Source organism: Enhydra lutris, unplaced genomic scaffold, assembly GCF_002288905.1.
Source record: "Enhydra lutris kenyoni isolate GAN:26980312 unplaced genomic scaffold, ASM228890v2 scaffoldscaffold9, whole genome shotgun sequence".
Lineage (NCBI taxonomy): Eukaryota > Metazoa > Chordata > Mammalia > Carnivora > Mustelidae > Enhydra > Enhydra lutris.
The window spans coordinates 6,373,886-6,401,585 of NW_019154093.1; the positions used below are offsets into that span (position 1 = coordinate 6,373,886).

At 51.7% G+C, this 27,700-nt stretch overlaps 1 protein-coding gene across 2 annotated transcripts; it reads right to left on the reverse strand.

The window, feature by feature from the left end:
- Positions 1–20,186: 20,186 nt before the first annotated feature.
- Positions 20,187–24,705, reverse strand: LOC111143294 (small integral membrane protein 12). Of its 2 annotated transcripts, none has more exons than XM_022496937.1 (2): positions 24,604–24,705; positions 20,187–21,520 (listed from the first exon to the last, which is right to left on the reverse strand). In XM_022496937.1, exon 2 carries the CDS (start codon positions 21,513–21,515, stop codon positions 21,237–21,239), a length of 279 nt encoding a protein of 92 aa, XP_022352645.1. In that variant the 5' UTR covers positions 21,516–21,520; positions 24,604–24,705; the 3' UTR covers positions 20,187–21,236. The 2 variants fall into 2 exon arrangements, with proteins under 2 accessions (XP_022352645.1, XP_022352646.1); XM_022496938.1 differs by lacking the exon at positions 24,604–24,705 and adding an exon at positions 24,538–24,572.
- Between the last annotated feature and the right edge of the window lie 2,995 nt (positions 24,706–27,700).

A 27,700-nucleotide genomic window follows, 5' to 3' on the forward strand; every position in this document is an offset into this window, starting at 1 on the left:
GCATTCATGACTCTAAAGCTTTACCCCTCCCTGGCCCCACCACCTTGTATATGACTTTGTAGCTTTTCTCACTAAAGAGATAGAGTCTGTTTCCCCACCCCTTAAATCTGAGGTGGCCTCGTGGCCTGCTTTAACCAACAAAATGCAAGAGAACTGTGTGCCAGCTTTGAGCCTGGGCCCACAGAAGATTGCTTGTTTGTCTCTGCTCTCTTGCATTGCTACCACAGCCAAGACAGCATGCCTGCGCTAGCCCAGGAGGATGAGAGACATGCGGAATGGAACCAAACCACAGCAGTCACCCCAGCCGAAGCAGCAACCCCAAGACTGAGCCCATCCAAGATTAGCAAAGCTACCTAGCCCACCCCAATGTACTCCAGACCTGTGAGCCATGCATCCTTATTGTCGTACACCACTGAGGTTTTACTGCACAGAAAAATCTCACTGATACATGACACAACCAGGTATTAGATTATGGTCTGGCCTTTCAATCAACAAAAGGCTGGCCAGCTTCGGATCATACACCTCCATCAAGGGGATTCCAATCACCTTTAAAGACAGTTTATTCCCAAAAATCTAATCATATTTTGAGTTAAAATCTCTCTCCATGTACTTAACCCTTAGGCCGAACTCCTAGATCCATACAAAAGTAGTCCAATCTCTCCTTCCTGGACCCATCTGGTGCTTCCAAGTCAGCATGTCCAAAATCAAAAGTTTCTCTTTTCTCTGTTTTGCACAGGCCAAGACCCTCTTGGGTCTCTGAAGTCTTGCTCTTCCTCAGCCCCTGCAGTGAAAGCGTGGCAGGGTCACGAGACACACAGCTCCCTCCAGTGCTGGGACAGGGAGTCTCACCCCACCATCCCTTCCTCCACACCAGCTACCATGCTCCGTCCATCCTTCTTCATAAAACAATGCTACCTCGCATCTACTCTGTGCCAGCAGCTGTGCTAAGGATGACAAGATAAAAGGCACAACCCCATGCTCGGGGAGTCCATCTAGGAAAGGGGCTCCTATGTCCTGCAAAGCAATCCAGTGATGATACTATGATCTTTTATTGGGTGCCTACTATACACTAAGTACTTTAACCATATATGTCTCAAATCCTTGCGATGATTCTACTGAGTTTTATCACGTGCCTTTTTACAAATGAGGAAACAGGCTCAGGAAGTGACCTGCCTGAGCCATATAGTTCCCAAGTGGCAACATCCGGCTCTCGGTCCCCAAACCCAGGCTCTTCCTGGGGCGCCAAGCTGCCTCCCGGTTTGTCATCATGCGCATCCCCTGCTCAACACTTCAGCAGCTCCCACAACTAACGGAATAAAAGCCAATCTCTTTAGCATCGACTCCAGAGTCCTGCCTGTTGCTGTACTCAGACCAGGCCTGCATGCTCCATGCTTGCCCGTCTCCCTTGGCTTGTGCTGTTTCCTCCGTCTGGAACGTTCTCTCTCACATCCTGACCTATCCATTCCTCACAACCCACGCCAGGTGCACCAGTCCGGGAGGTCTCCTTAGCTAGCGAGACTCTGTTTTCCTGCAGACTCTATCGGGCCCTCTGTGTTGGCACAGGTCGGTCTCCCTCTGCAGACTTAGGGGCCCTGGGAGACAGAGATGGAGCCTGACCCATGTCTGAATTCCCCTGCTGCATCATCTCACACAGGGTCTGTACTCAGGAGTTGTGGTACTAGACCAAATTGGATTGGATTGCTGGAAATAGGAAAATGGGCTCAGTCGTGGGTCGGAAATGGGTTATACAGATTCATTTGACCAATATTTACTGAGCACCTACTGTGTGCTCAGTCAAGATTCCTGGTTGTCAGCAGAGGTAACAACTCTGGCTAATGTATGTAGGAAAAATTATTGGGGGAATATATAGTAGTAATAGAAAGACTGAAAACTGAGGCTCAGAGAACCCAGGGAAGCTCAACAGCAGGAGCTCCAGCTGAGGTGACACTATAGGCAGAAGATCCATGCAGAATCCTGCCGCAAGTGCCCTTCCCCGCTGCCTGCAGGCTCAGCCTCTCTAAATGAACCCACTGATGTCCCTTATCTTTGGGCCTTTCTCTCAGGATTCAGTCCTGAGCCTAGATCATTCATCCGGACCCAAGCTGCCAGGAAGGGAGAGGAGGACATATCTTGCAAAGGGAGGCCTCTGTAGTGAGAGACGGAGCTTTGCTTCCCTCCAAGATTCATTTGTGATTCCCTCACAATGAAGAGGGAGCTTGGGGTGTGAGACAGTCAAAAATATATGGCAAGTATCCTTTGCCTCAAGGAGCTTACATTTTGGAAGCAGAGGTGAAGATGGACCTTAGAGACCATCTGTGCCAGCATTTGTGTGCTCAGTGGGACACTGAGGACAGGAGTATGAGAAAGGCCACGTGAGAGACCCTGGCTACTTTGGGTTTCTTCATTTCAGGACTTCTCAGAGTCTCTAACATGTCATTGGGCACTGCGAAAGTCCCGGAGCAGTAGAGCTCACCAGCTTTTCCCCCATCTGACCATGCAACCCTTTTCTTGGAAAATATTCTGTAGGACTAGTGTTCAGTAGACAGGGAAACCCCAATCTAACTCAACCCTCATTTTTAGACAGGGAAACTGAGGGACTTTCCTGGCTTTACTGGGTTCCTGGCCTCCCGACTGTCAGCTTAGGACTCAGGGAAAGGACCCACGCCCGGGAAGAGGAGGCAAAGGTAAAGGCAGGGACCAGGGCCAAGGGAACTGCTCAGGCCCTCCCTTGCTTGGTGCTGCCTTCTCTGCTCTGTCTGCAGACATGAGCTCACCCTCCAGGTGCAGCTAAACAATGCACACCCTCTAGGGCTGCAGGACCCACTTCCACCTTCAGGAAAACCCTTTGGAGAAGAGGGGGAGAAGAGCCCTGGGCAGCACTCACAACCCAGGCCCAGCTCCCAGCTGTCCCAGCACCAGACAGAAGGGGACCCAGCAATTAGCAGGCAGTCAGGGTCTGTCTGAGAAGCAGGTGTGCTAGAGCCCAGCTGTGGGACGTTGGCCATGGGACCTTGGGAAAAGTTAGCCAATTCTCTGAGCCTCGGTTTCTTTAGCTGGGGGGAAATAAAAAAAGATCGGTTGAGATATTACAAATGATTCAGTAAAGTATGAAGCATTCTTCTTCAGATGTGAAGAGTTATTCTTCTACTGGAGATCAGATATGAAATAAACTTTCCCCTTTTTCCTAATGAGAGATGCCAAAAAACTTCTCAGGTAAGTCGTGGCAACTCTGGGAGGACTTCCACAAAAGGAGGTGTCTCCTATTTAGTGATGTTTGGCAGGGCCATGACCTGCCTAGAAACACAGACTGGACAGCATGAATGCTGAAGTACTCCTTCCAGAAATATTCCCTGAGTGCCACTACTGTGCTCATGGTTACTTACACACACACACACACACACACACACACACACACACACACACACAGCCTCAGGCTTCTCCTCACCTCCATGTCCTCGCTCTGACAGTCCAAGCTGCCTGGAATATGCTTTCCCACCTTCACAGGACGAATTCCTTCCTATTCATCCTTCAAAATTTGGAGGAGGTCTTCCTGGTCTCTTCTCTCTCCAGATTATGTGGAAGGCCTCTTCTGTGCCCCATCTGTGTAGATCCTCACGACTGACCTGCCTATCCTAGAATGAGCTTACCTATTTGTACACCTGTTGCCCCCAGGAGATTGTGAATGGCTTGAGGGCCATGAGCCTGGACGCCTACCCCAGCACATACAGGTTGAGTAAACAAATGTGTAACCCAGATTTCGGCTCTTTCTGTTGTGGGAAACCTGGGGTTTTTCCTCAGGCCAACACTTGAAGCAAGAGTCTGTGTGTCTTCACACCTACCCCAAGGAAAATACACATAGTGTCCAAGTGCTGGAGATTTTGTAAGAAATACAGAGGAAACGCACATCCCACAGCAAGATCCTCCCCCAAACCCATCAGACATGCTTATTTCCAGGCTCCTTCCCACCACACTAGTAGACCAAGGTGGTAGGCCGAATGATGTCCACCCCCATCCCAACGTCCACATGCTGATCTCCAGAACCTGTAGATAAAGGGTGGATTAAAGTCACAGGCGGAAGTAAGGTCATCAGTTAGCTGACATCAAGGTGGGGAGATTTTCCTAGATTATCACAGGGATCGTAAAAAGTGGAAGAGGAAGGCATAAGTGGATATCAGAGTGATCTGATATGAGGACTGGAAATAGCTGTAAAGATGGAGAAAATAGACAGCGGGCATGGCCTCTGGAAGCTGGAGGCAGAAAGGAAACAGATTCTCCTCTAGAGACTCCAGAGAGAAACGACGTTGGACCAATGAGGCCTGTTGCACACTTCTGACCTCCAGAGCTGTAAAAATAAATGTGTGTTGTCTTAGGCCACTAAATTTGCAAAATTTGTTTCAGTAGCAACAGGACACTAATACGTCCTCCTCTTGCCCCAGCCCCTTATCCTGTGAACTCTCTCATCTCAAGCAATTCCACTCTGGCCTCAAACTTGCACAGCTCACCCAGCTAAGTGCAAGTCCTACAGTTGCCCCAACCCACCCTCCTCAGAAGGCAGATGAGCAGCCGTCTATTGTTATGCAAGGATATATCCCTCGACAAGAGGGGTCACTCCAGAGCAGCCTAGGCTCACATGTTTCAACATCTGGCCCAGAGGCAGAGACCCATTCATCCACACAGTGCAGTGCTCTGAGAGCACCCTGCTCAGAGCTCTGGGAGCAAAGGGGAGGGGAGCCCAGATGGGACAGGAGGGCTCAGGGAAAGCTTTCAAAGAGGTAGCACTGAGCTGAGTTTTGAAGGGTATGTAGGCAATCGCCAAGTGAAAGGAAGCCAAAGACAGTGGGACCAAAAGAGAAATACAGAGACAGAAGAGAGACAGGAGAGACAGAGAAACACTGCAAACTGTAGAGGCAAAGAAAAAGCCACAGAGAAAGAGGCCAAGAAGAGCTGACTGTGTCGTGACTGGCTGCTCCCAGCCCAGCCTCCCTCTGGTTCTGGGACAGAAAATAGCCTGGCTGACCCGTGGTGTGTAAAGCATTTCCTGTGCAGCCCTGGGGACCCCTGAGTTGTACTTTCTCAGGGGTGGGGCTGGCTGTGAGGGGGGCGGTGAGGGCAGAGGAGGAGGGGACAAGAAGTCCTGGGCTTGCATCAACTGTCCAGGACAAGAATGGCTGAAAATGGGAAGGAAGTGGGGTGCCTGTGCCTGTGCACAAGCACAAGGGTGCCCAGGGTGTGGGTGAGGCACTTGCATGTGTGCACGTGGCCAATCCTGGGTTCTAGGTCTCTTCATGGAAAGTGAAGGCTGGATGGACAGACAGCAGGTCCTGGTGGACACCTCCGTCTTACGTTCCCAGAGCGGAAGGCAGCTCTGAGAGCCTTCTTGAGGACACAACCATCCCCTCTGGGAAGCCAACAGCTTCAGTGTTCGAGAAGCAGCTTCCAGCTGACTCTGTCCCATCTGCTCCCCAAGGGCACCACCTCTGTGTGCTCCCTTCAAGGGTCAATGACCTGCTCTCAACTTTGGCTGGGGAAGGAGTGATCCATCTAGAACCTTCTCAGAGGGCCTTTTCCAGGGAACAGGGGGAGAGGTCGGGGGACAGTAAGGTCTAGCTCCCAGAACCAAGAGCACCTCTGGGCTTCCTCTAGGGGAGACCCAAACATCACCCAGTGACTTCAGCCTAGACCCTTCTCCCGCCCTCCTCACCGGGTGCTGGACCCACCTTCCCAGGGCTGTTTCTGAGACTCTCTTGAAACCAGCTCTCCATTCTCTTTCTGCAGTTTCGTTGCCCTCTACCCCTGCTAGATCCTTATCACTCCAGCATGGGGAGATGTCTCTGAATGGAGAGCACACCTCACTTCCCGAAGCACTCACATGGAGCCTGAGCAGCTGTTGGCTGTGCGACTACAGGGGGGATTCCTGCCTGGGAGGGAGGCACAGTTGGGGTTTCCAGCTGGTCAGCTCTGCACACTGCAGAGGTCACCAGGAAAACAAGGTAGTTTCTCACTCTCTTGGGCCCGAGTTCTCAGCCACCTTCCATGACCCTTCGGCTCAAACTCTGGCACACCTCACAACCAGCCAGGACCTTTGATGGCACCACACTGGGACCTGTGGAGCTCATCCTAAAAACCCACAAAAAAGCTGCTAGGCTGGACCTATGCTGGCTTCGTGTGGCCGGGCCAGGCTGCTTCCTGGCCCTAGAAGACCTGCTCCCCAGGCAGAGAAGAGGTGCCATCATCCCTGCCTCCCAAAAGGAGACTAATGAACACCTGGCTTCAGGAAAGGGAACGCCCGTTTGCTGAGCACCCATCATGCACCTCCTGTAATGAACACACCAACCCTTCTAAGAGGGAATTCCTGTTCTGGCAAAGAAGGGATTTCCAGAAGAGGCTAAGTAAGGATTCAGAGGCAGGTGGAAAGGACCACGCCCTCTCCTCCTCGTGTCCCTCCACAAGAGGAAGGTCGGGGGAGTTGCGAGCCAGGCAACTGCCTGCCTCTCCTGGCGGATTATGTGACAGAAGGCTCACAAACCACACTGTCTCGATTTGGATTTGGTGAGGGGACCCTTCTCCCTGCTTCTTCACACAATTCCCGTGGCTCTGGTTCAGCCAGGACTGAGGGAAACCTGAGGCCACCTGGTCCCCTGTCAGAGGCTTGAGGGCACTGGGGCAGCCCTGAGTTCAGGATCAGGGTTCCCGTAGCCCTTCTGTGGCTTGCAGACCAGGGCCCCTCGTGCAATAGCTGACTGTGAACACATGAGATGTGTCCTGGGAACTCTGGGAGCAGGGACAAGCCCGGGGTCCTCACAACAGGGAGCTCTGAGGCAGAAAGCATGGGGCCTTAACGTCAACACAATTTCATTTGTAGCCACAGGTTGGTGAAGCCAGGGAAAGCCACCTCTCATGAACTTTTAGGGATGTCCATCGAGCTCAAAGAGGCAAGTCCCTTGCAGAGCTGGCAGAGCCAGCGCCACACCTGGGTCTCCAGCTCCACAGCCATGATCTTTTCAGGGAGCTAGTCCACCTGGGCACCCCTGATGCCCACTTCAATGCCAAGGTCCCAGAAATCCTCTTAGTCATCCCACTGCACTTCCCTTCCTAAGGCCAGTACACCTGTGCTGAGCCATCACCACAGCAGAGAGGCCTGGGGCCACCTTGCGGACCCCTGCCCTGCCCTACATGCGCCATCACACTGCCCTCTCATTGTACCACCTAAGAAACTGCCTGCCCCCTCTCCCCTGGGAACTTTGGCACCATTCCGTGGGCCTGCAGAAGCCACATTCTCACTTAACACTTGCCCTTTCCAGGGATGGGTACCTGGGGCCAGCAGGCCTCCTCTCTGGATTTTGGGGTTTGGAAACCAAGGATCACGGTGGGTCCTATGATAGAACCTGCCCAATATCAGCCTTGGGAGCCCTTAGCAGCCGTGTTCCTCCACGTGGAAGAAGCAGGTGTGCAGAGAGGTTGGAGCCACCACAGAGAGAGACACAGAGCAGTAGAGGCACAGAGAAAGTACTGGTGACCTTTGTGGCTCCCACTGAAGCTGCTCTACAAACTCAGAAGGTCTTCTTTTGGCCTGAAAAGCCTTACTTTGGACTTGGGTCACTTGTCTACAGTGCTGTCCAGCCCCCACGTGCCCTTTCCCATCTAGCCCAGGAGAGGCAGGACCAAGTAGCAGCACCAGGAAGAAGGAAAGTGGGAGAGGGCTCCAGCCAGGCTGTCCCTGGGGCTTCTCCTGCATGGGCGGCACATTGTTCCTTCTGGCCTGAGACGCCTCCCCAGAGACCCCCACTGCTCAGCCGGTGGCCAAAGAAGGCCAAGGCAGGAATGGGTGCTAGAGGCAGTTCTGTGTCTTCAGAAACCTGAAGCCTGCGGACCACCGCTCTACCGCTTCATGAGAACAGACGGAGAAAGAGGTGAAGTCAGATGGGGGACAGGAAAACAACTCCTTCTGTGCTGGGGCAGGAGGGACCCCAGGCCCGGATGGGGAAAGGGGGTCGACAGGAGCAAAGATAGCTGCCTGGCCCCCACTCAGACCTCTAGTGTGGCCTAGTGTCAGTCGGTTTTCTTTCCTCTCCCTCAGGCCCCCCACCATGAAATATGCAATGGGAGCCAGATAGACTCTGAGCTAGAGAACCCTCTCCCAACTTGGCCTCCCACCAGACCCACTCCTGACCTTAGCACCTGCCAGGCTCCTCTGATTTCTAATTGTTGTGACTGTACCCACTCAGGTAGGCAAGGCCACAGGGCCAACACCGCTGGCCTCAGGTGTCAGGCCTGCTGGGACTCTGCTGTTGGTGCAGGCTGAAGGGAAAGGACAGGAAGCCAGGACCTGAGCAGGGAGGCCAAGCTACATCAAGGCAAGATCCAGCCCAATGCTGATATCTTTAGGCCAGTTTGATGCTCAAAGCAGACAGACTCCAGAACTGGAGATTTAGGAGATGGCTGTGGTCTGAACAGGACCCCGGTCCACTGCTTATGAGCACGTAAATCAGCCTAGCCTCTTGGAAGAGAGAGGCAGAAAGGTAAGGAGACACGAATGAGCCCAGTCAAGGCGTCAGGAAGCAAAGCAGGGCATATAAACCGTATAAACTGGAAAAGTGGAGTTGGAGTCAGACAGCCAAGGCCCAGGAGTGCCCAGGACTCACATACATCAGGTGTTGGCAATGAAGCTGATTCCAGAGCCCTGCAGCCTGCCGAGTCCAGGCTGTATGGTGGGATCAGCCCCTGCAGCTAAGCGCAAAGTAAGAAGAGACTGAGTCACACGCAGACGACGCCTGGGAGAAAGCTGTGTCCTCACAGGCCAAGTGAATGGCCCTGCTTTCTACACCAAGGGTGGCAAGAGGGTCCAGAGCAGCAGCTTTGGGATAAAGAGTCTTAGGGCCGTTGTGGCTCCCCTGGGCCTAAGCAGCCAAAACTCACATCTGCATGGCAGCTGCGGCACACGGGGCAAATTGTCCATAAGGGCTGGGGATAACCCAACTCTGGAGCCCAGGGCCTACGTGGGCAGCTTTCTCGGCCCAGCCTCAGAGGTCCCTGGCATTACAGCATCCCAGTAGCAGGGAGCCAATGTTTGCCTCCAAGCCGCTCTCCCCCACTTATTTCTCTCCCGCTTCTCAGATTCTGTGGTATAGCGCACCCTCCCACTCAGTGCTGTCCAATAGAACATTCCACAGTGAGGTCCACTACAGTGCTACAAGCCACATGAGGCTAGTGAGGAACTAAATGTTTAGTTTTAATGCATTACTTTGTACTTGTCATTGTCACCCATGGCTAGCGGTCACCATATGCGGTAGCACAGTCTTGGCTCTTGCTCACGGTGGAGCAGAACCTTCTGAGATCCAAACATTTCACCGTGTCCATGTGCCAGGAGCAAATGGCTCTCTGTTCAGGGTGGGGCTGAAGTGACAGGGACAAGAGGGAAAAGGAAAGAAAAGAAAGCCATAGTAGGCATTACCTTATTTTGTCCTCACAGAAACTCTGCAAAGTAAATACGATCATCCCCACCTTAGGAATGAAAACACTGGGATTCAGACAGGTCTAATAACCTGCCTCAGGTCACACAGTTAAGGCCAGAGGCAAGGTTTGAACTCTAAGTGTCTGACCTCAAAAATCTCTAGTTTTCCACTTCATTACATAGCTGAGGAACAAAGTGCCCCTTCCTGGCCTGATGGGTCAGAGTGGAGCAGGGCAAGGCCATGGGCTGCCCACAGTTCTCTAACCTGCCTCTTCCTGCTCCAGCTGCCCTGTTACAACTTCATGCTATGACCCGAAGTGAATTTGTAGAACTCAGGCACACCCAGATTCACACATGAGGCCAAAGGCACATGGCCAAAGAAAAATGATCTGCTTCTGTGTCGTCCATTAGTGCAGATAATTAACAGTGGATTTGATATTCTTGGCATAGGGGAAGGTAGAGCTCTGCTTTGTCTGGGCTGATATTAAAATCCCTCTCCACCTCCCCCTGCACATGCTGATTCGCTCACTCACGGCTGGGCCAGACGGCGGGGTCAGAAGTGAACTGGAAGGGAAGGAGATGAGGGTGGAGAAGGAACTAACATTTCTTAGACATCTCATTTCGTGCCAGGCACCAAGCTAAGAACCTCAGCAGACTGTCTGATCACCCATACAAGATAGTGACGACAATTCTTGGTTTATAGGAGCAGGCCTGAGGCTCAGACAGGCGAGGCGACCTGCCCAAAGTCACACAGGTGACAGTGGCAGAGTCTGACTTCAAAATCTAGGTCTGCCTGACTCCCAGCCTGCTTCAGATCCCACTGGCTCTTGGCAGAGATCTAGAAAATGTACCCCAGCTAATAAAGGGCTTCAACTTCTCTCCCGCTCTGCCCGGCACTGGGCCCGAAGCCCGGCTCCTGCTGCAGGCATCCCTTCTCCAAAGTTCAGGCTCCCATGAACAGGGGCAGACCCCAGCCCCCAACCCCATTGTGCAGTCAGTGACAATGAGAGGCAGGCGTCCCCTTCTTACCCACCGCTTTCCTCCCCACCCCATGGGGTGCTGCCAGTTCAGCACAATAGTGCATTCTGTGTCCAAGAGCCTTCGCTGGCGGCCCCCCGGCTTTTGCAGCCCCTCCAGACAATGGCAGGGCCCACAAGTCCTGATAGCCGGTGACAAATGTATGTGAATGACCAGCTCACAGGAAGTGGCCTTCAATAGTCCGATAGCTTCCTGTATCCTGACATTGTGAAGGCCCACTTCCTGTGCTGTCTCCGAAAATACAGCTCGGCAGGGCTGAGCGCAGAGGCACTGGCAGGACTTCCCTGCCTGCACCCCCACACCCCCGGCCCGGGCAGGATTCAACTCTCCACCCCCCACCCCCGCCCCACCAAGAAGGGTACCCATCTCACCTCATTTCTGATGCAAGGGTCAATTCCCTGCTGGTCTCTGACCAGTTCCTCCACCTCCCGGCCAAACCCCACCCAAGCCCAGGCAAAACAAAATGACCTATTTTTAAAGATTGCGTGGCATTCTTCAATAACAGCCCCCACCCCCAATTCCAGGATCTCAGGACTCTGCTGGGAAAGGCTTTCCCATGTCTCCTCAAATTCCTCTGGTGCACACCGAACACAGCTCTACTCTGAACGATAACCTTCGACAGGCTTACCAATGTTCCTTCAGTCATCCTTTCTACCTTCTCTTCCCAGAGTGGATGGTCACGATGACTTTGGCATCCTCTGTGTCTCAAAAAGCCCAGAGCAGCAAGAGAGTGGGGAGGCCGCTTCTCTCTCCAGGCTCCAGTTAGACTCGAGAAAAGCCTTTCCCAGGGTGTGCCTCCCCATGCACCTTGGCTCCCCAAAGAGACTGATGAGGGAGAGCAAGACTGGGGCAACTAGGAGCCAATGCAACTGAACAACTTCTGTGGAGTCGGGCAGCAAGTAAAGAGCTTTTCCCTCTATTACCTGGTGACATTAATGGTAGATCCTCATGCTCAAGACAAGGGCACAGAGAAGTTAAACCATTGGCCCCAGGTCACCCAGCTGAGAGGAGGAGCCGTACCACCCTGGCCTTGCTTGGCACTGGGAGATAGGTTGAGGTCTCAGGCAACCGGGAGGGTACCATTTATCCCCTTCCCTCACACACCCTCTTAGGACTTGCACCCCATATCCCCAACAGTGAAAGTCCTTCCCCAGCTTCCTGGCACTGGTGAAGCAACTCTAGGGAGGGCAGGGGGCTGTACCCACCCTGCCAGGAGCCTGCCCCTGAGTATTGTTTTCCACTGTCGATAAAGGAGGCACTGAATCAGCCTCAGGCCGTTGTGGTTGCCTGGGTGGTGAGGGCTGCAGTGGGGAGGCAGGACAAGGGGTCAAGGGGTGAGAACCCATTTATTCCTGCCTGGCTGCTGGAGACCTGAGAGCTACAGCTCAGCTGCTGAGGAGTCCCAGGCCCACAGTGTCCAGGAATACGGAGAACAAAGAGGTCTCTGGGGATGAAAAGGAGGAGAGAAAGCTCGCACCAATTTTCCCCCCTCCACCCTGCCCCCTCCTGTCTCTGGGGAAAAAAGGCCAAGCGCACAGTGAAATCAACAGGGACAGCCAAGCCTCCCTGGGGTAGAAAAGAACTGGGAAGTCAGCAGACCTGGGCTTAAGTGCCACCACGTTCTCCAGCTGTGACTTAGAGGGTAGCTTGGCCTCTGAGTCTCAGATTCCAACGTCCTTCCATGCAGACAACCCCTGCAGGCCGCTTGGGAGGATTAAGTGAGATGCGGTGAAGCACCCAGCCCAACCAGCAAGCAAGCAAGACAAGCAAGCTTGTCTCCCTTTCCTTGGCTGGGATTTGTCTGCCTTGGGTGCCTGAGATCAAAGAGGTCCGCAGGAGAAACCGGGTGCCTATCGGCTTGCTCTTCTCCAAGAATCCAGGAACATCGCCATCCTGGGACTCATGGAATTAGCTGGGCCGGAGGTGGCTAACAGCCTGTCCTAAAGCATCCTGTTACCCCTGCCCGCACTGCCGGCTCTGCCCACCTGAGCTCCAGGGCCACGGAACCTGGAGGGACATACCGATGGCTGGGGAAAGGCAGCGTACCATCAGAGACCCCTAAAATATTTGCTAGTCTACCTAATGGGGCTGCATGAAAAGTGACATGGAGGTGGGCTCCAGACCAAGGCAAGGTGCTGGCCTATTATCTGTGACCAATTCTGAATCCCAGCAAACATCTGAGTCATTTTCCCACCCTGCTCTGCTTTTATCAAAAAACCCCATGAGCTCAAAGGAAAAAGTCTATATGAGAATATCAGCATGAACCTAACCAATCAGGCAGGTATATCTTCTGGAAAAATAATAGAAACGATACTCGGATTCCTGGTGCCTTTCTACCACTCCCAACCTGAACCGGTACTGCTGTGAGTTGCAGAGCTCAGCTAAAACAAGGGCAGCTGAGTTATCCCCACAAAGCCAGCCCCCACTGGGAGAGCCTGGGGCCATGGCCAGGCCTGGAGCGGCTGCCTGGAGGCGGAAGGGCATCCAGGCTCTGATAAGGCAGGGGAAGGACAGGACCCATGCCTGGGGCCCGCTGACTGTTCCTTCACCCCAGAGACCACAGGGATAATCAGCTCACAGAGTCTTCCGGCCTCAGGCGTATAGTTCCTACCTTAGGCCCCTTAGGGAGAGGAGTGGTCGGGGGGGGGGGGGCAGCACCAGCTTCACCCCAGGACCAGGGCAGCGCCAGAGACCAGTGGGTCCCCACCTTAAGGGGCTGGGTACCCCCTGCCCAAGGCTCTCTGCTGTGGCTGAGGCAGCCTCTTCCCACCCCTGCCCTACTCTCCTGTTACAAGCTCAATTGTGTTCTGCAAAACTCCTATGTTAAAGCAGTGACCCCCTGCCCCCCGACCTCATACTGTGACTATATTCGGAGATAAGGCCTTTAACGAAGTGATTAAATTAGATGAGGCCATGAGAGTGGGTCCTAATCCAACCTGACTATTGTCTTTCTAAGAATAGATTTGGACACAAAAGAAACCAAGGGGGGTGCCTGGGTGGCTCAGTGGGTTAAAGCCTCTGCCTTCAGCTCAGGTCATGATCCCAGTGTCCTGGGATCGAGCCCCGTATGGGGCTCTCTGCTCAGCAGGGAGCCTGCTTCCTCCTCTCTCTCTGCCTGCCTCTCTGCCTACTTGTGATCTGCCTGTCAAATAAATGAATAAAATCTTAAAAAAAAAAAAGACACCAAGGAGTTGTCACGGGCCCAGAGGGACCACCATGTGAAGGTAGTAAGTGGGCAGCTATCCCCAAGTCAAGGAAAGAGACCGCACCTGATCTCAGACTTCCAGCCCCGAGAACTGAGAGGAGAGTAATGTTTGTTGTTGAAGCCACCCAGCCTGTGGTATGGCATTGCAGCAGCCCTGGCAAACTAAGAGCCTCCCCAGGGCTGGGGGAGCAGGAGGAGGGCTCTGGCAGGGCTGCCGCTCCGAGAGCCACAACAACCCCAGCAGGAACCCTTCGGCTTGGCCCTACCCTTCGGATGCCCAGCTTCTACAGCCTCCTCCAGAAACCTCATCTGCCTGCAGGCCAATCGGTGGGCCACCCAAGGCAGGGCTGTGTGGGGATCAGGGACCCAACCAGAGCCGTGGGTGCTATGAGATGCCAAGGCAATACGGAGGGGACTGGCGTGTGAGGGCGGCAGGGAGCAAAGAAGCATCAAAGGGCAAAGCCAAAGGGCGGAAGGGCTGAGGACCAGGTCGCCCCAGCCTCCTGCCAGCCTTCTCTGCACCCATTTCCCCTCTACCCTCGGGCACTCCCTCTTTCAGCCCAGAAGGAGAACAGGGTCTTGAGGCAAGAATACCTATGGTATTCTTGAAAATGGAATGTAAAAAATGGAATGGAACGTAAAAACTACCAACCAAAATAGCCACCTTTCCCCGAGTGCTGACCATCAAGTGAGCCTCGGTTCCAAATGGCTTGCGTGTCGTCCCTTAGTCTTCACAACAACCCCTCTGAGCCAAGTCGAGCATTAGCCCATCTGACACGTGGGATTGAACCGGAGGAGCCAAGCAGCTTGGCAGAGGCCTCAGAGCTATAGGGGGCAGTAGTGGGCTTTGAACCCAAACAGCCTAACTGCAGAGCTGAGTTTCTTGGAAGGGAAGGGGAGGGCTGGGTTCTGAGCCCACGGAGGCCCCAGCACAGTCAGGGGGATGAGAGCCAGCCAAGGACAGGAGTTTAGGGACCACAGCAGATAAACAATCCACCTTGTCATAGACTGACCAAACTATAAACACACAGGGCTCCATCTGTGGGAAAGACTGTGACCTCCTACCCTCCCGCACGTGGGGAAAACAATCTGGAGAGCATCAAAGAGGCAGCACTACCCCTAAAGGTTTATCTTTGGGCTGCGTATGTACAGGGAGGGGCAGGCGAGGCAGGCAGCAGCCTCCATCCCAGCGAAGTCCCCGGAGCTGCCGCAGAGGGAGGGCCTGAGCTGCACCCGCGAGCTGTGCCCTCTGGCCAGCAGGCACTCAAAGGGTGCTTCCCCCATTAAGTCAAACGGTCTGCAGGCCACCTGACCTCAGTCTGGTGTGATGACAATACGTAAACTGGGAAGGGGAGGGGGCACAGGGTGGCTACAAGCCCAGCTCTGCCAAGAATTCCTGGTGTTATCTGGGGTGAGCCATTTCCCGCTTGGAGCCTCCAATGCTCTTTGTTAGCATGAGGAGAACCAGTGCTCTTCTCCCTTCTGACTAAAGTCCTTGGGGATGAGGAACAAGTGAAAAGGGCCTCCTGTGAACACAGGAAGGTTTGCATCAGCTGTGAGGTAAAACGAGGAAGCTAAAGGGCGCCTTGCCGATCAGCCTGCCCCCATCCCACCCCAGGCCTAAGGGATAAAGGCAGACGAAGCGGGGACACTCCAGAAGCAGGGGCTCCCTCAGACTCCCAGGCATTCCCAGGCCTCCCCAGGATTTCCGTGTCCCCCCAGACTGGCCCACAGTTCTGCGGAGGCTGAGGGAGCGCCCCACCTGGGAAGGGCATTAAGTGACTCCCTGGGCTCCGACCCAGGGCCCTGCTGGCTCCTTGGAGCGTCCCATCCACCCTGCTGAGCCGCCACAGAGCTTTGATCACTACTACACGAAGGGTTTCCTGAATGCTTTCCTGAGGACATTGTTCCCCACTACAGAGTCATCAGGGTCAAATTCATCATGGGCTCTACCAGGCCAGGTCCCACCCAGTGGGGAAAGCCTGCCCTCTGCCCAAGCCCCTCTTCCCCTGGGAAATTTAAGCCGGAGGTCTCTTCGGGTGTATCTTATTACCAGCCGTGGGGCAGGCGAAGACTCAGCAGAACACTACTGCCATGAGCTCAAGGCTGTGGGCAGCCCTGCTCCCTGTCTTCCAAAGGGGCTCTTCTCCACGCCCAGCCCCAGTACCTGCTCCAACCCCAAATCAAACTCGAGAACCTCTGCATTCACTCCACATTGATTTGAAAGGACTCTATGCCAGGCCCTCTGCAAGGGGCAGAGAGGTGACTAAGATGAGGCCCCTGCCCTGGAGGAACTCGCAGTCTTGGGCGGGGGCGGGGGAGACAGACACACACCTGTTACAGTGCCTTGTCATAAATGCCACAGTAGCATGACCCCAGGGCTGGAGAAGCAGGAAGGGAAGAGTAGCCCCTGCTTCAGAAAGTGGGTACGGACACCTGACAAATCTTAGAGCATAACAGTAGGTTCACCAAAGAGCCAAGGAGGCACAACGTATGGTGCACATGGAGGCAATCAGGTTTGAACAAGCACAATGCATTCAGGAAGGAAGAGGTAAAGGCTGGCTTCTGTCCCGGGGATGGCGGGAGGGAGGCTGGGGCAAGAGGCTGAAAGGAGCCATGGAGGTCTTCAAGCAGTGACCTCATCAAAGATGTACTGGAGAAAGAAGATGCCAGCAGGAACAGGAAGTTTCCAGGGAGAGACTGAACGTTGAGGCAAGATAATGAGGCCCTGAAGCAGGGACAGGAGAGATGGGCCAGGCAGAGGAGGGTGGCCAAAGGCTGTTGAGGAAACCCCCAAAGGTACAGGGGAGTCACAGATAGCCTGAGAAACAGGACAGGGGGGATAGGCTCCGCACCAAACACCATGCTGGGTGTTTTCCAAACATCCCCTCGATCGTCCCAGCTCCGTGAGGGAGACAGAACTAACCCCACTCCAAAGAGGACGCTCAGAGAAGCAAAGGAACTTCTCCCAGTCACACACTAGACTACGGAGCTGTCTGCAGACCTATCGTACAATATGGGACGGCCATTCAAATACTCTTCTTTTTTCTTAAAAGCTGATATACCAAAGACTGCTTTTTAGCAGATACTTGGAGAGACTGTGGACAGAAAAGGAAGTAAAGAGCATTTATTTTGATTTCATTACCCAGCCTGGCTACCACCCCGATGCGCAGTGAGGCGTCACTGGGCTAGAGCCTAGCACTCGCACATTTCTAAAACACTCTCGGAGCTGGTTTCCCCCTCTTTTTACACCATCAGCAGGGAACACACTCACATCCCCAGTTTGCAGGCAGAGAAGCCAAGGCCAGAAGTGAAAGTTCATGTCCCTGGTCACCCAGTTTCCTTGCCCCCAAATCCATGGCTCTTTCCTCTACCTGTGCTCCTGATCCATGACTCCTGGGCATTCTGCTCCCCACTTTCCGTCTCTGACCCCGCAGACAGCACCAGTGGGATGCCTACTAAGCAACACAGGTCTGGCCAGCTGGGTTCTTACGCAACATGGTCCTTTCTGTAAAGTTTTCCTAAGCACCCCTCCACTGCCAGGCCCATGAGGGTCCCCATCATCAATCTCCTAGCCAAGGCTGTTCCTGCCTCCAGATCCCCACTTCACCAGGATCACAAGGATACACGCCACTACTGCAGGAAGTGGAGGCTTTTCCTACAGTCAAATGAAAGTAGCTAACATTGACACCTACTTGTTGCCATGGACTCTGCTAAAAACCTCACATAAGTTACCTTATACTTGCTACAACCCAGCAGAAAATAGGTATTCATATGCCCATTTGACAGATGAGGACAGTGAGGCTCAGAAAGGCTAAGTGACTAGCCCAGGTCAGCTAGTCCTTGAGGCAGCATTCGTAACTCTGGTCTATCAGACTGCAGAGCACACTCTGTTTTCCTCTGCCGCACAGCCTGGCTTGCCACTGTGCCAGTGCACAGGCAGCCACACCAACATTGAAAAGGAAAAGGGAGGCAAGACAGGAGCTGTTCCATCTCTGCTGCCCAGCTCCCAGGCAGCTCCAGGGAGGCCCATGCCAGAGCGTTTCACCCAGCCACCAGCCCCAGCAGCCTGGAACCCTGGGAGGCCGACAAGAGTCAAAGGGCTCCCTGGCAGGCTTATCCTGGCGGCTGCCCAGCTGACTTGTGCTAACACAGCAACAGGCACAGGAAAGGCTCAAGAGAGTGGAAAAGCACCAGACACTGGGCGGCTGAGGGGGAGAGAAGTGAATCCTACCCAGCTCAGACAGGATAACCCCCTCTAAAGCCGCCACCATCACTGGGCCAGAAAAACACCCAAGGTGGGGGGGGCACCAAGCAAAAAGCACCCAGCGCCTCTACTCACTAATGTGTTTCAGTGAATTGTGACGGTTGGGCCAGCCCAACAATGGGACACATGCCTCCACGGTGAATCAGCAAGCATGGAAGAAAACCAGTACCCTGGGGCATCCCAGCAAGCTCAGCCTGCCTTTGCCCACATCCTCAGAAACCCTGCTACCCAAAGCCTCCCAAGCAGAGGCAAGAAATCACGTACCATGTCCAAGCCCCCCCAGCCACAACAGGTCCCAGGCGGCCGTGGGAAAGAGAGACCCAGCTGCGGATATTAATAGACTTGCCAGAGGAAGAGATTCAGTGAGGGCAAGCCCTAGGAAATGAAATTACTTAAAAGGGGGCATAAAGTGAGATGGCTGGAAGGGAACAACTTGGGTTTCCAAAGATGGGGCTCCCGTGGCCAGGCCCTGGGAGGAGACACAGCAGCCATGACAGGCTTCCTCTGAAATATCTACAAGTCCAGAAAAGTCTCAGGCTGTGGGAAAACTCTGCTGCTGCCGTTTCTGTAGGTTTTCTGTCCCCCAGTGTTCTGCTTAAACAGATATTAAACAACACACGTGCATGACACCCAGAAGTGTTTCAAGAGAAACCACTCCTGGGCCCTAATATTTGCCACAAGTTGTTAGATTATTGGGGGAAAAAAAAAAATTGGATACCTCTCAGACTTCACTGGAAGGACAGGCTAGTTTGGGAGGTCATAAAATCAGCAGCCCTTGGGTCAAATTAATGCCATGGGTATGTGAGCATGCTTAGAATTTAAAAAGAAAATAAAATGCCAACACTTAAAAATCAAATTTCAAAAAAAATGCACAAAAATCTAAATTTCCAGCATCTTTTAGGAAAAAAACTGAAAATTTTAGCATCATTGGGCAAACAGCATACATTGGAAAAGGCCGTATGGCCACCACCCTCTTTAGGCAGGCGTGTCCATCTAGTTCCCGGCCTGGCCTGCTCACTGAAGTCACCCGACTGACCCCTGTGGGCAGGTCGTTGTTACTCCTCCTGAAGCCCAGGGAAGCAATGCCAGGCTTCTTCATGCTCAGAAAGGCCACAGGGGGGCAGCACTGGGCTGTCACTGAGGCCCGCCCACCAGCCCGTGACTAACCAAGATGAGGTGGGCACATCCTTTCAGAACCAGAAATCTCATCCTTACCTCAGCGGGCGACGCTCGCCCCCTCCAGTCCCCACCAGATTTATTCCCTAAAAGCAACAGCAGCTCATTTCAGCCTGCCCACCAGCCTCAGGGACAGGGGAGGAGCCACTAGCGACTTACTCTCTCCTCTTCTCTGGCTACCACCTTCCACATCTTCCCAGCTCCTCCCACTCCACAGCTAGCATCTCTACGCATTCAGGCTTCCCACCTTCGCCTGCCTGTTAACACCATCAGGCCTCAGATCCTGAGATAAGAGAAGCAGGAGAGACACCCTCCCCCGTTTTTAAAGACTGTGCGTTCTTCATCATGCACTCCTTACTTCCTTCTCCTCACTTAGGTTAAATGTCAGTGGACTTCACGAGACAATAGGTCCTCGTGCCTCTTCCTGCCCTCTGCTCTCACTGCCCTTCCAACAGCTCCAGTAACATCTTAAGCAGCAGCATTTAGTATAAACCCCTGCATCCATGCAGGAAAGACATTTAGAACCTTGGAACTGCTCATTCCACTTCATCCAAAATGCCATTTACTGGTCCTGCCATTTACCCCCAAATGCAGAAGAAGCCTTATAAAAGACAGTCATTGTGATACTTACTTACACAAGTGAACAATCAAAAACAACCCAAGTGTCCAGCAACTGGGAAATTATTAAAAACAAACTATGCTTTATTCCCACTTCATGGCAATTATGCAGCTATTAAAAACAACTACGATTATGAAGACCATGTGATAAGACAGAAAAATGATTACAATATAAAACACTATGTAAAAAATATATAAAATTAAAGGGACAGCAATGATAAGAATCTTAAAATAACAGGGCATGCGGGTGGCTCAATTAGTTTAGCGTCTCCCTTCGGCTCAGGTCATGGACCCAGGGTCCTGGGATTGAGCCCCAAGTCAAGTTCCCTGCTCAGCAGGGAGTCCGCTTCTCTCTTCCTCTACCCCTCCCCTGTTTGTGCACTCTCTCATTTGCACTCTATCAAATAAATAAAAATCTTTTTTAAAAAATTAAAAAACTATGCCAAGAATTAGTGAAAGGTAACAAAATGCTACCTTTTTAGTTGTACTGGAGCCCTGGAGTAGGGACAACCATTTTTCCAATCTCTACCAAATGTTCTTTCATGTATATATATTACTTTTACAGGAGAAAATGTATGTCTGTGTATAGTTGAAAATTTTGAAAGCAACTGTTAAGCTCCCTGGTCTACACTGAATTCACATTTTTAAAGGTCCTATAAACCTCATCTCATCATGACAAAAAGGTTCCTGGAAACCTGTACCTCCAGGACTCAGTGCCTGCGCCCCAAAGCCCTTGGTTAAAGGTCAATGTTATCCAACCCTGAGATGCCTGCACTTGCGTAACTCCTAAGGAGACTCAACAGCATCTGGAAGATCGGATTAGATCAATATGGTTGTCAGGTGCAACTTTAATGAAGTTTTGTACCATACAGTGATGGGGGGGGTATCTGTTTTCCAGCAAATTCACCTGTCCCAAGGCAAACAGTCTGGGCTTCCAAGGACAGTAAAAGGCTTTTCTCCCCAGGGAGTCTCATTTCTGAGCTGACAGGACAGAATTTCAGGAAGAATGAGTACAAGAAGAGGGCAAACTAGTGAAGGGAGTCAGGTAGCTTTTTGAATTCTTCCCAGTGTACACTGGACCTAGGCATGTAGGCATCCCTCCTAAGGCAGCATGCCAACCCCAGCCACTCCCACTTGAGGCCAAAGTACCTCCCCAAAGAAAGAGCCAGCCATCATTCATTTCATGATACTCCTCCCCAAAGTGCGCCCAGAAGCACAGAAGCCTGAGCAGTTTCAGCCACCATACAACACATGCAGCCTTCAGGCCAGAACCCTCAAGGGCCCTCCTCTTCCCTGGCCCCTCAGCTGTTCGAGTGTCCGCCTGGCAACAGAAAAGCGGCCAATGTGTGCAGGGCTGGGTGGTATGGGAGGGGCAAGAATGAGCAACACAGCAAATCCCATGTGGGTTCTGGAGCAGGGTAGACATGGTGGCAGGGCCAGTCATGGCCCACACAAGGACCCATAGGGCTCTGTGTCCTTCGTTAATTCTTCTCTGGGCGGTTTCGGTTCAGGACAGCTTTAGGGGCAAATTCCAGCTTGTCCTTAAGGCTCACCACCTGGGTATGGTCCTTGCCTAGCAGTTCATCCAGCTTGCGGTCCTCCCGGCGCTCAGAGATGCTCTTCTCCTCCTCCACAGGCTGGGGATCCTTTCCCCGGATGAACCATTCCAGGTGGTAACCCACAGCCCCGACCACAAAGGCCACAGGAAATGTGACATAGGGAGCATAGGTACGCACCACGGTCCAAAGCACAGGCCACATGACATCTGCAGAAGAGCACAAGGCAGCATTAGGGAGAAACCAGCATCCCCCTTCCCACCGAATACAGACAACCCACCAGGGCTCTCCTTTCGCCAGGCATTCTGGCACAACTGACTGAGCATCTACCACACAGTCATGCAAGAGGGTACCTTGCTTGGGCAACAGTTAGGGCCCCAAAACAATCTAGAAAATTCTGAAAGACATGATTGTTAAGGAAGAGGGCAAGAATCTCTATTTTATGTACTGTACTCTTTGACCATTATGCAACCGTGTTTGACAGTGTTCCCCACAAGAGAACCTCTGAGCTTATCTAACAAAGATTCAAGCCTGTGACTGGCCCCAGGCCCTCCCTCCACACTTTACTGACATTTCAGGAATGGAAAAGAGCCTTCCTCTGCTCTAAGCAATTTCTCCATGAACAGAGCCAGCCACATTTTTCCCACTGTGTATAGTCCCACTGTGACTCTCCTGGCTCCCAGATAACGAGAAGTAGTTCCTTTACCTCACACAAAGATCAAGGAACATTATTTAAATGGCCAAAACCCTAATCCATTACTCAACCATTCTGGATTTTAGATAATTATTTTTTCCTATTCTGAACTTGATCTTTCTAAAAATGAGACATACCTATGCTTTGCAAAACTGCTGTCCAAACCCCTTTCAAAATACATTCCCTCCAACCAAACCCATACCCTCATATTTGCATAATAAACTCCTAAATATATCACCAACACATTATACATACTCTGAACATGATAGACCTTGAATTATTATGTTTTAAAACACACACACACACACACACACACACACACACATTGTAAAAGCCATGGCAGGGTGCGGGGGAGAGTGGAATGGCTCTGGAGCACCCTGAAATGAAGACAACACCAAAAAAAAATACAGAAACACACAACCTGGTTCACTCTAATGGCCATTTAGTCTCAAGACTATTACCATTAACAGTTATCAAAGATTATTCACGGGCCACCTGGGTGGCTCAGTTGGTTAATCCTCTGACTCTTGATTTCAGCTTAGGTCATGATCTCAAGGTTGTCGGATCGAGTCCGAGCCCAGCTCAGAGTAGAGTCTGCTTGTTCCTCTCCTTCTATTCCTCCCCCTACTTGCTCTCTCTTGCTCACTAATAAATAAAGTCTCTTAAAAAAAAAAAAAAAAGATTACTCACATTATCATAATAATGATAGCTACCATTTACTGAGCACCTATGTGCCAGTCCTTGGGCTAAGCATTTTAAATGTAGTATCTCCTTTTACCCTCATGTCCACTCTATGAGGTAGATGGTATTATCAGAGGGTTAAGTAACTTGACCCAAAGTCTCAAACAAAAGATCACTCCCTCCATTTGCACCTATGTAGGTGTTTCTCCAACTTGGCTATCTCTAAAGTGTACAATTGAAATCTCACCAAGAACAGAATGATGCTCTCTCTTTCTTTGGTTCCAATTCTCTTCGGAGAAATCCCAGCATTCTTTGGACCCAAGACTATCATGGACCATTATCAGGGAAAAGCTTGTAGCAGCTCCAATGTTCCCCCCTGGGTCCTTTGTCTCAGCACCAGGCCTATGCTGTACAAGTCACCCGCTGGTCATCACCTGATCTTAACAACACCTCTATGAGGTAGGAATTATTAGCCCAGGTTTGTGTCTAAGGCCACAAAGGTTCAGGGACATTATGTGAACTTGTCCAAGATCACTAGAAGTGACAGAACCACTGCTTCTGAATCCAGGCCTCTCCAAACTTCAATACTTGTGCTCTTTCTAGTGGCAAGAACACACTGCAGATAGGTGTACTGTTTCTGTCCAAATACTGGACTTGGGGAGTGCTTCCTACAATTTTTCTCCATCAACTTGGCATGTCACTATATGGAAGAGTCTCCCTTTTGGCAAACTCTAAGATTACTCAGAAATATGTGAGATTATAGGACTCAGACGATGTTAAAAGAAACACCCCTGAAGAACCTCAAACCTAATACTTCATTTTCTTTTCTACCTTTTATGCAAGCTATGCATAAGTAAATATGTACCCTAAACAGCAATCCTCCATTCAGATCCCCAATTTGTTGTAAAATAAACCAAACATGAGTCCATAATTCACAGCATCTCCCACATGCAGCAAAGGGCTCTCTCTGATGTCCCGCCCACATTCTAATCATTCCCAAATAAGTCAATGCATTCATTTATTCAACAGTTAGAACCACTTTCTCCTTGTCAGATGTTATGCTGGAGGCCTACCCCACCTGTCTGCATTTCTCAAAACACTGAAACTACAAAAGGGCAACGACCATGTCTCTACAGCCCTCACTGTGACCTATCCATCCCCCACCTGCCTGCCCTGCCTACCATAAAGTGCTCCCAGAAAAGTTTGTTAAGTGAATGAATGACAGCTCTAACAACGCACCAGTGTAAAACCTCAGCAGACGCCCAACCCTCGCCCTCACAAGGCGGCAGGAATACAGCAGGCTACTTTGCTGATGCAAGAAGCTAAACACTCCCTAACAAGTCATCCCCAGGGTATCAAAATGAAGGCGGCAAAAGCGTCCCACAAACTCTCGAACGTCTTCTTTCCAACCCCGCACAGAGGAAGCCTGAGTGTCCGGTAAAGGTCAAGTGGGTTGCTAGGAAACCTGCCCTTGTGCGGGCGCCCCTGAAGCCCAATGAGACCAGAAGCCGCAGTCCGAGGGGCAGAGGAGACCTGACAGGGTGGAAGGACTGGCCCTGACCGTCACTCGAGCCCGGCGCAGGGATGGGAGCGCAACTAAGATCCGAGTCCCAAGTATCTGGCCTTCTCCCTCCTCTGGGTTCCCGGTCCCCTGCCCGTATCTCACCACCCTCGTGGCCTCTGCAGCGTCTGTTCTCACCCCAGTGCCTGAGCCCGAGAAGCGCTGGCAGCCGGGGGTCTGCTGGGCGCCCAGACTCGGCCCCCGAGCCCTGGGAAGATGTCAGGCCCAGCCAGGGCCTGAGCCGACACCCTTCCCTAACTCAGAGGTCACTCACTGCCAGGAGCCCTCACCTGACAACGGGCGGCCCCGGCGGCCGCTTGGGTAGAGGGAACTGCCCGCTGGGACCTCGTGCTCACCTGCGCCGCAGCCCGCACTCCACGGTCCTGCCCCCACCCTCCGCCCGCCTTCTCGCTAGCTCGCTCGCGGGGAGCACCGACGTCGACCCTCCCAGCGGCCCGCGGGGCTTGGCCCCGGGACCCCGCCCACCCGCGCCGCTCTCTCCGAGCGCGCGGATTAGCTGAGCTCCAGTCAAAGGACCGGAGGGAGCTGAGCGTCAGCCTCGGGCTCCGCTGCGCGGAGATGGGACTGCGCCCCCTCGTGGCTTGGAGGGTTTCCCAATGACGTCAGCACGTGCTTTCCGCGTGGAGAAAAGTGGAAGGTCGTCCATTCATTTATTAAACTGATGTTTATTGGTCGTCTCTAAGTCCTAGGTCTGGACACACAAAAATAAAAGACACGTTCGTTGATTCCAAGAAGATCTCCTTAGCAGGATATAGTCTAGAACTCTAAGAACTCTTCCATGTAGGCTAGTTTTCTAGCCACGTGACATTGGGAACACTATTAATCGGCAAGAGCCTCCTTTCCCTCTTATGCATAAAGGTAATAACACCTATTTCACAGGATGTTGTGAGGGTTTGATGAGATAATGCATGTTAAGTGCTGCGCCAGGTACATAGCCACAGGAAATAAAATGGTTCTGTTGTCAGTATACTAAGAACTGAAATATAGTGAAACCTAAGTCTTGCCTTACCCCTCAGATACAAGTATTCACTCCCCCTGTGTCCCCACTATGCCCTGTACAGACATCTATTTCATCAGGTACAGCTGACCTCTGAACAACAGGGGCTTAAAATGGTGTGGATCCACTTACACGTGGGTTTTTGTTTTGTTGTTGTTTTTTTTTTTCAATAAATGCAGAATGGTACTAGAAATATATTCTCTCTTTGTTATGATTTTCTTAATAATATTTTCTTTTCTCTAGTTTATTTTATTGTAGAAATACAGTACATGATACATATAACATACATAGTATGTGTTAATCAACTGTTTATGTTATCAGGAAGGAATCTGGTCAACAGTAAGCTATTAGTAGTTAAGTTTGGGGGGTGTCAAAGTTATACATGGATTTTCCAATGTTAGGGGGGTGGGTGCCCTTAGCACTGTCGTTGTTCAGGGATCAACTGTATAGAGAAATAACGCCCTCACTAGCCCTGCCTTCTCATCTCTGTTCCACAAGTCTCAGCCAAGCATATTTCTTTATCTTTAGTAACACAGGCTAAACCCCTCATAGTCCCCCATGCAGACTGTTTCACACCTCTGTGCCTTCATTTATTATGCGTTTTCATCTACCTGGAGTGCCTTTCTTTACCAAAATAGCTCTGGCTCATTTTTCCAAGCTTAAGGGATACCTCCAGAGGAAGCCTCCTAGACTCCATCACACGTTAGATGCCCTTCTTCTATGATCTCAAAGAGGTCAGTGCTAAGCTCTGGCAGCGGAGATAGAAAGGAACAGCACAGAGAAATATGTAAGAAACTATTACTAGCAGAACTTATTCCCTAAATGAATGTGTAGAAAAGAGAAGGGAACACAATTGCCCAGAACAATTAACATTCAGCCAGCCAATGGACACGTGCTAGACACTGAGGATGCAAAAATGAACCACCCCTGCCTTCAGGAGTTCTCGGACCAACTGCTGGGGAAGCAGAGGGCTCTACAAACTGCCAAGGGAGTGTGAGAAACGTCAACAGAAGCATGCATAGGTCTTGCAGAGCAGAAACCCAGGAAGAATCAGGGAGGGCTCACCAGAGGAACCCGCCCTTGAGCTGAATCTCAAGTGAGGGCTAGTAGTTCGGTCAGGCAGAATGGAGTGGGGCTTGAGAGCACAGACCTAGGAATCAAAAGTGGGTTCAAATCCTGCCCCTGCTGCCTGCTAATCTTAGAAAGGCAGTTGACACTCTTCGTTTAAACAAATGCAATGAGAATACCTGTCCCCAAGGGTGGTTCTGAGTCCTAGTGACCTAATGTGTATAAAAAGCTTGGCATGGTACTTGGCGCCTCCTGAGTGTTCAACAAATGGTCACTGGTATGTTTAGTATTCCCCAAATTGATTCATCCTTCTGTAATGCCCTATGTTCATTTATGGTTTTACTTATTCACTAAGCCAAAACCCTAACTAACATTTTCAAAATCTCGTCTTTGCACTATTTCCCAAACAGCTCAGAGCACCTCTCTCTCCTGAATGTCTCTCAAGCTCTTCATCACTCATCTCTTACGTGAACGACCTTAGCGACTCCCTCAATGGTCTCCTTCCACCTTCCATTGCTCCCTCCAGTCCATTTCCATTCTTAGCCAAAGGGGTCTTTCAAAAACTTACATAAAACCATGAAATTTCCAGGGAGACTGGGTGGTTCAGTTGGTTAAGCATTGACCTTCAGCTCAGGTCATAATCCCAGGGTCCTGGGATTGAGCCCTGTGTTGGCCTCCCTGCTCCGTGGGGAGCCTGCTCCTCCCTCTCCTACTCCCCCTGCTTGTGCATGCTTGCTCTCTCTCTCTCTCTCTTTCTCTCAAATAAGTAAATAAAATCTTTTCTAAAAAATGAAATCTCCAGTTTAAACCCCCTCTCTTCCCATGGGTCCCTTCTGGCCACGTCTCCTCTATACCCTCTCCGCCCCATCCAAGCCTATCACCTCCCTCCAGTCTCTGCTCCTCCCATGATCCTACACACACATACCCTACTGTGCATTTGCCCAAGCTGATCCCTTTGCCAGAAATGAATGTCCTCCCTCTCTTCCTCGGCTGCAAAACTCTAACTCGTCCTGCAAGACCCAGTTCAAAAGGCTCTCTTGCAGAAAGATTTCCTAGACTCAACCAGCTGCTAGAGGTTTCCTCCTTTGGTCTCCTCAGCTCCTCTGGGAGAAGCTCCCTCTGTACATGCCATTCTGTTTATGTGCCTGGCTTTGGCCAGCTGGGACCAATCGAAAGCACAGGGACTGGACCTAATCCTTCACTTGTCCGTGGTGCTGGGCTCCCCAGGGGAGACTCCCACCTGGGGAGATTAAGATGTCATGTCTGTATCAAGATGTTAACTATACTTGTTCAGGGTTGTGTTGCTCCTCTGTCCCCATCCCATTTATACCTCATGGTCCTGGGAAACCGGGCCCAGATTCTGGGAA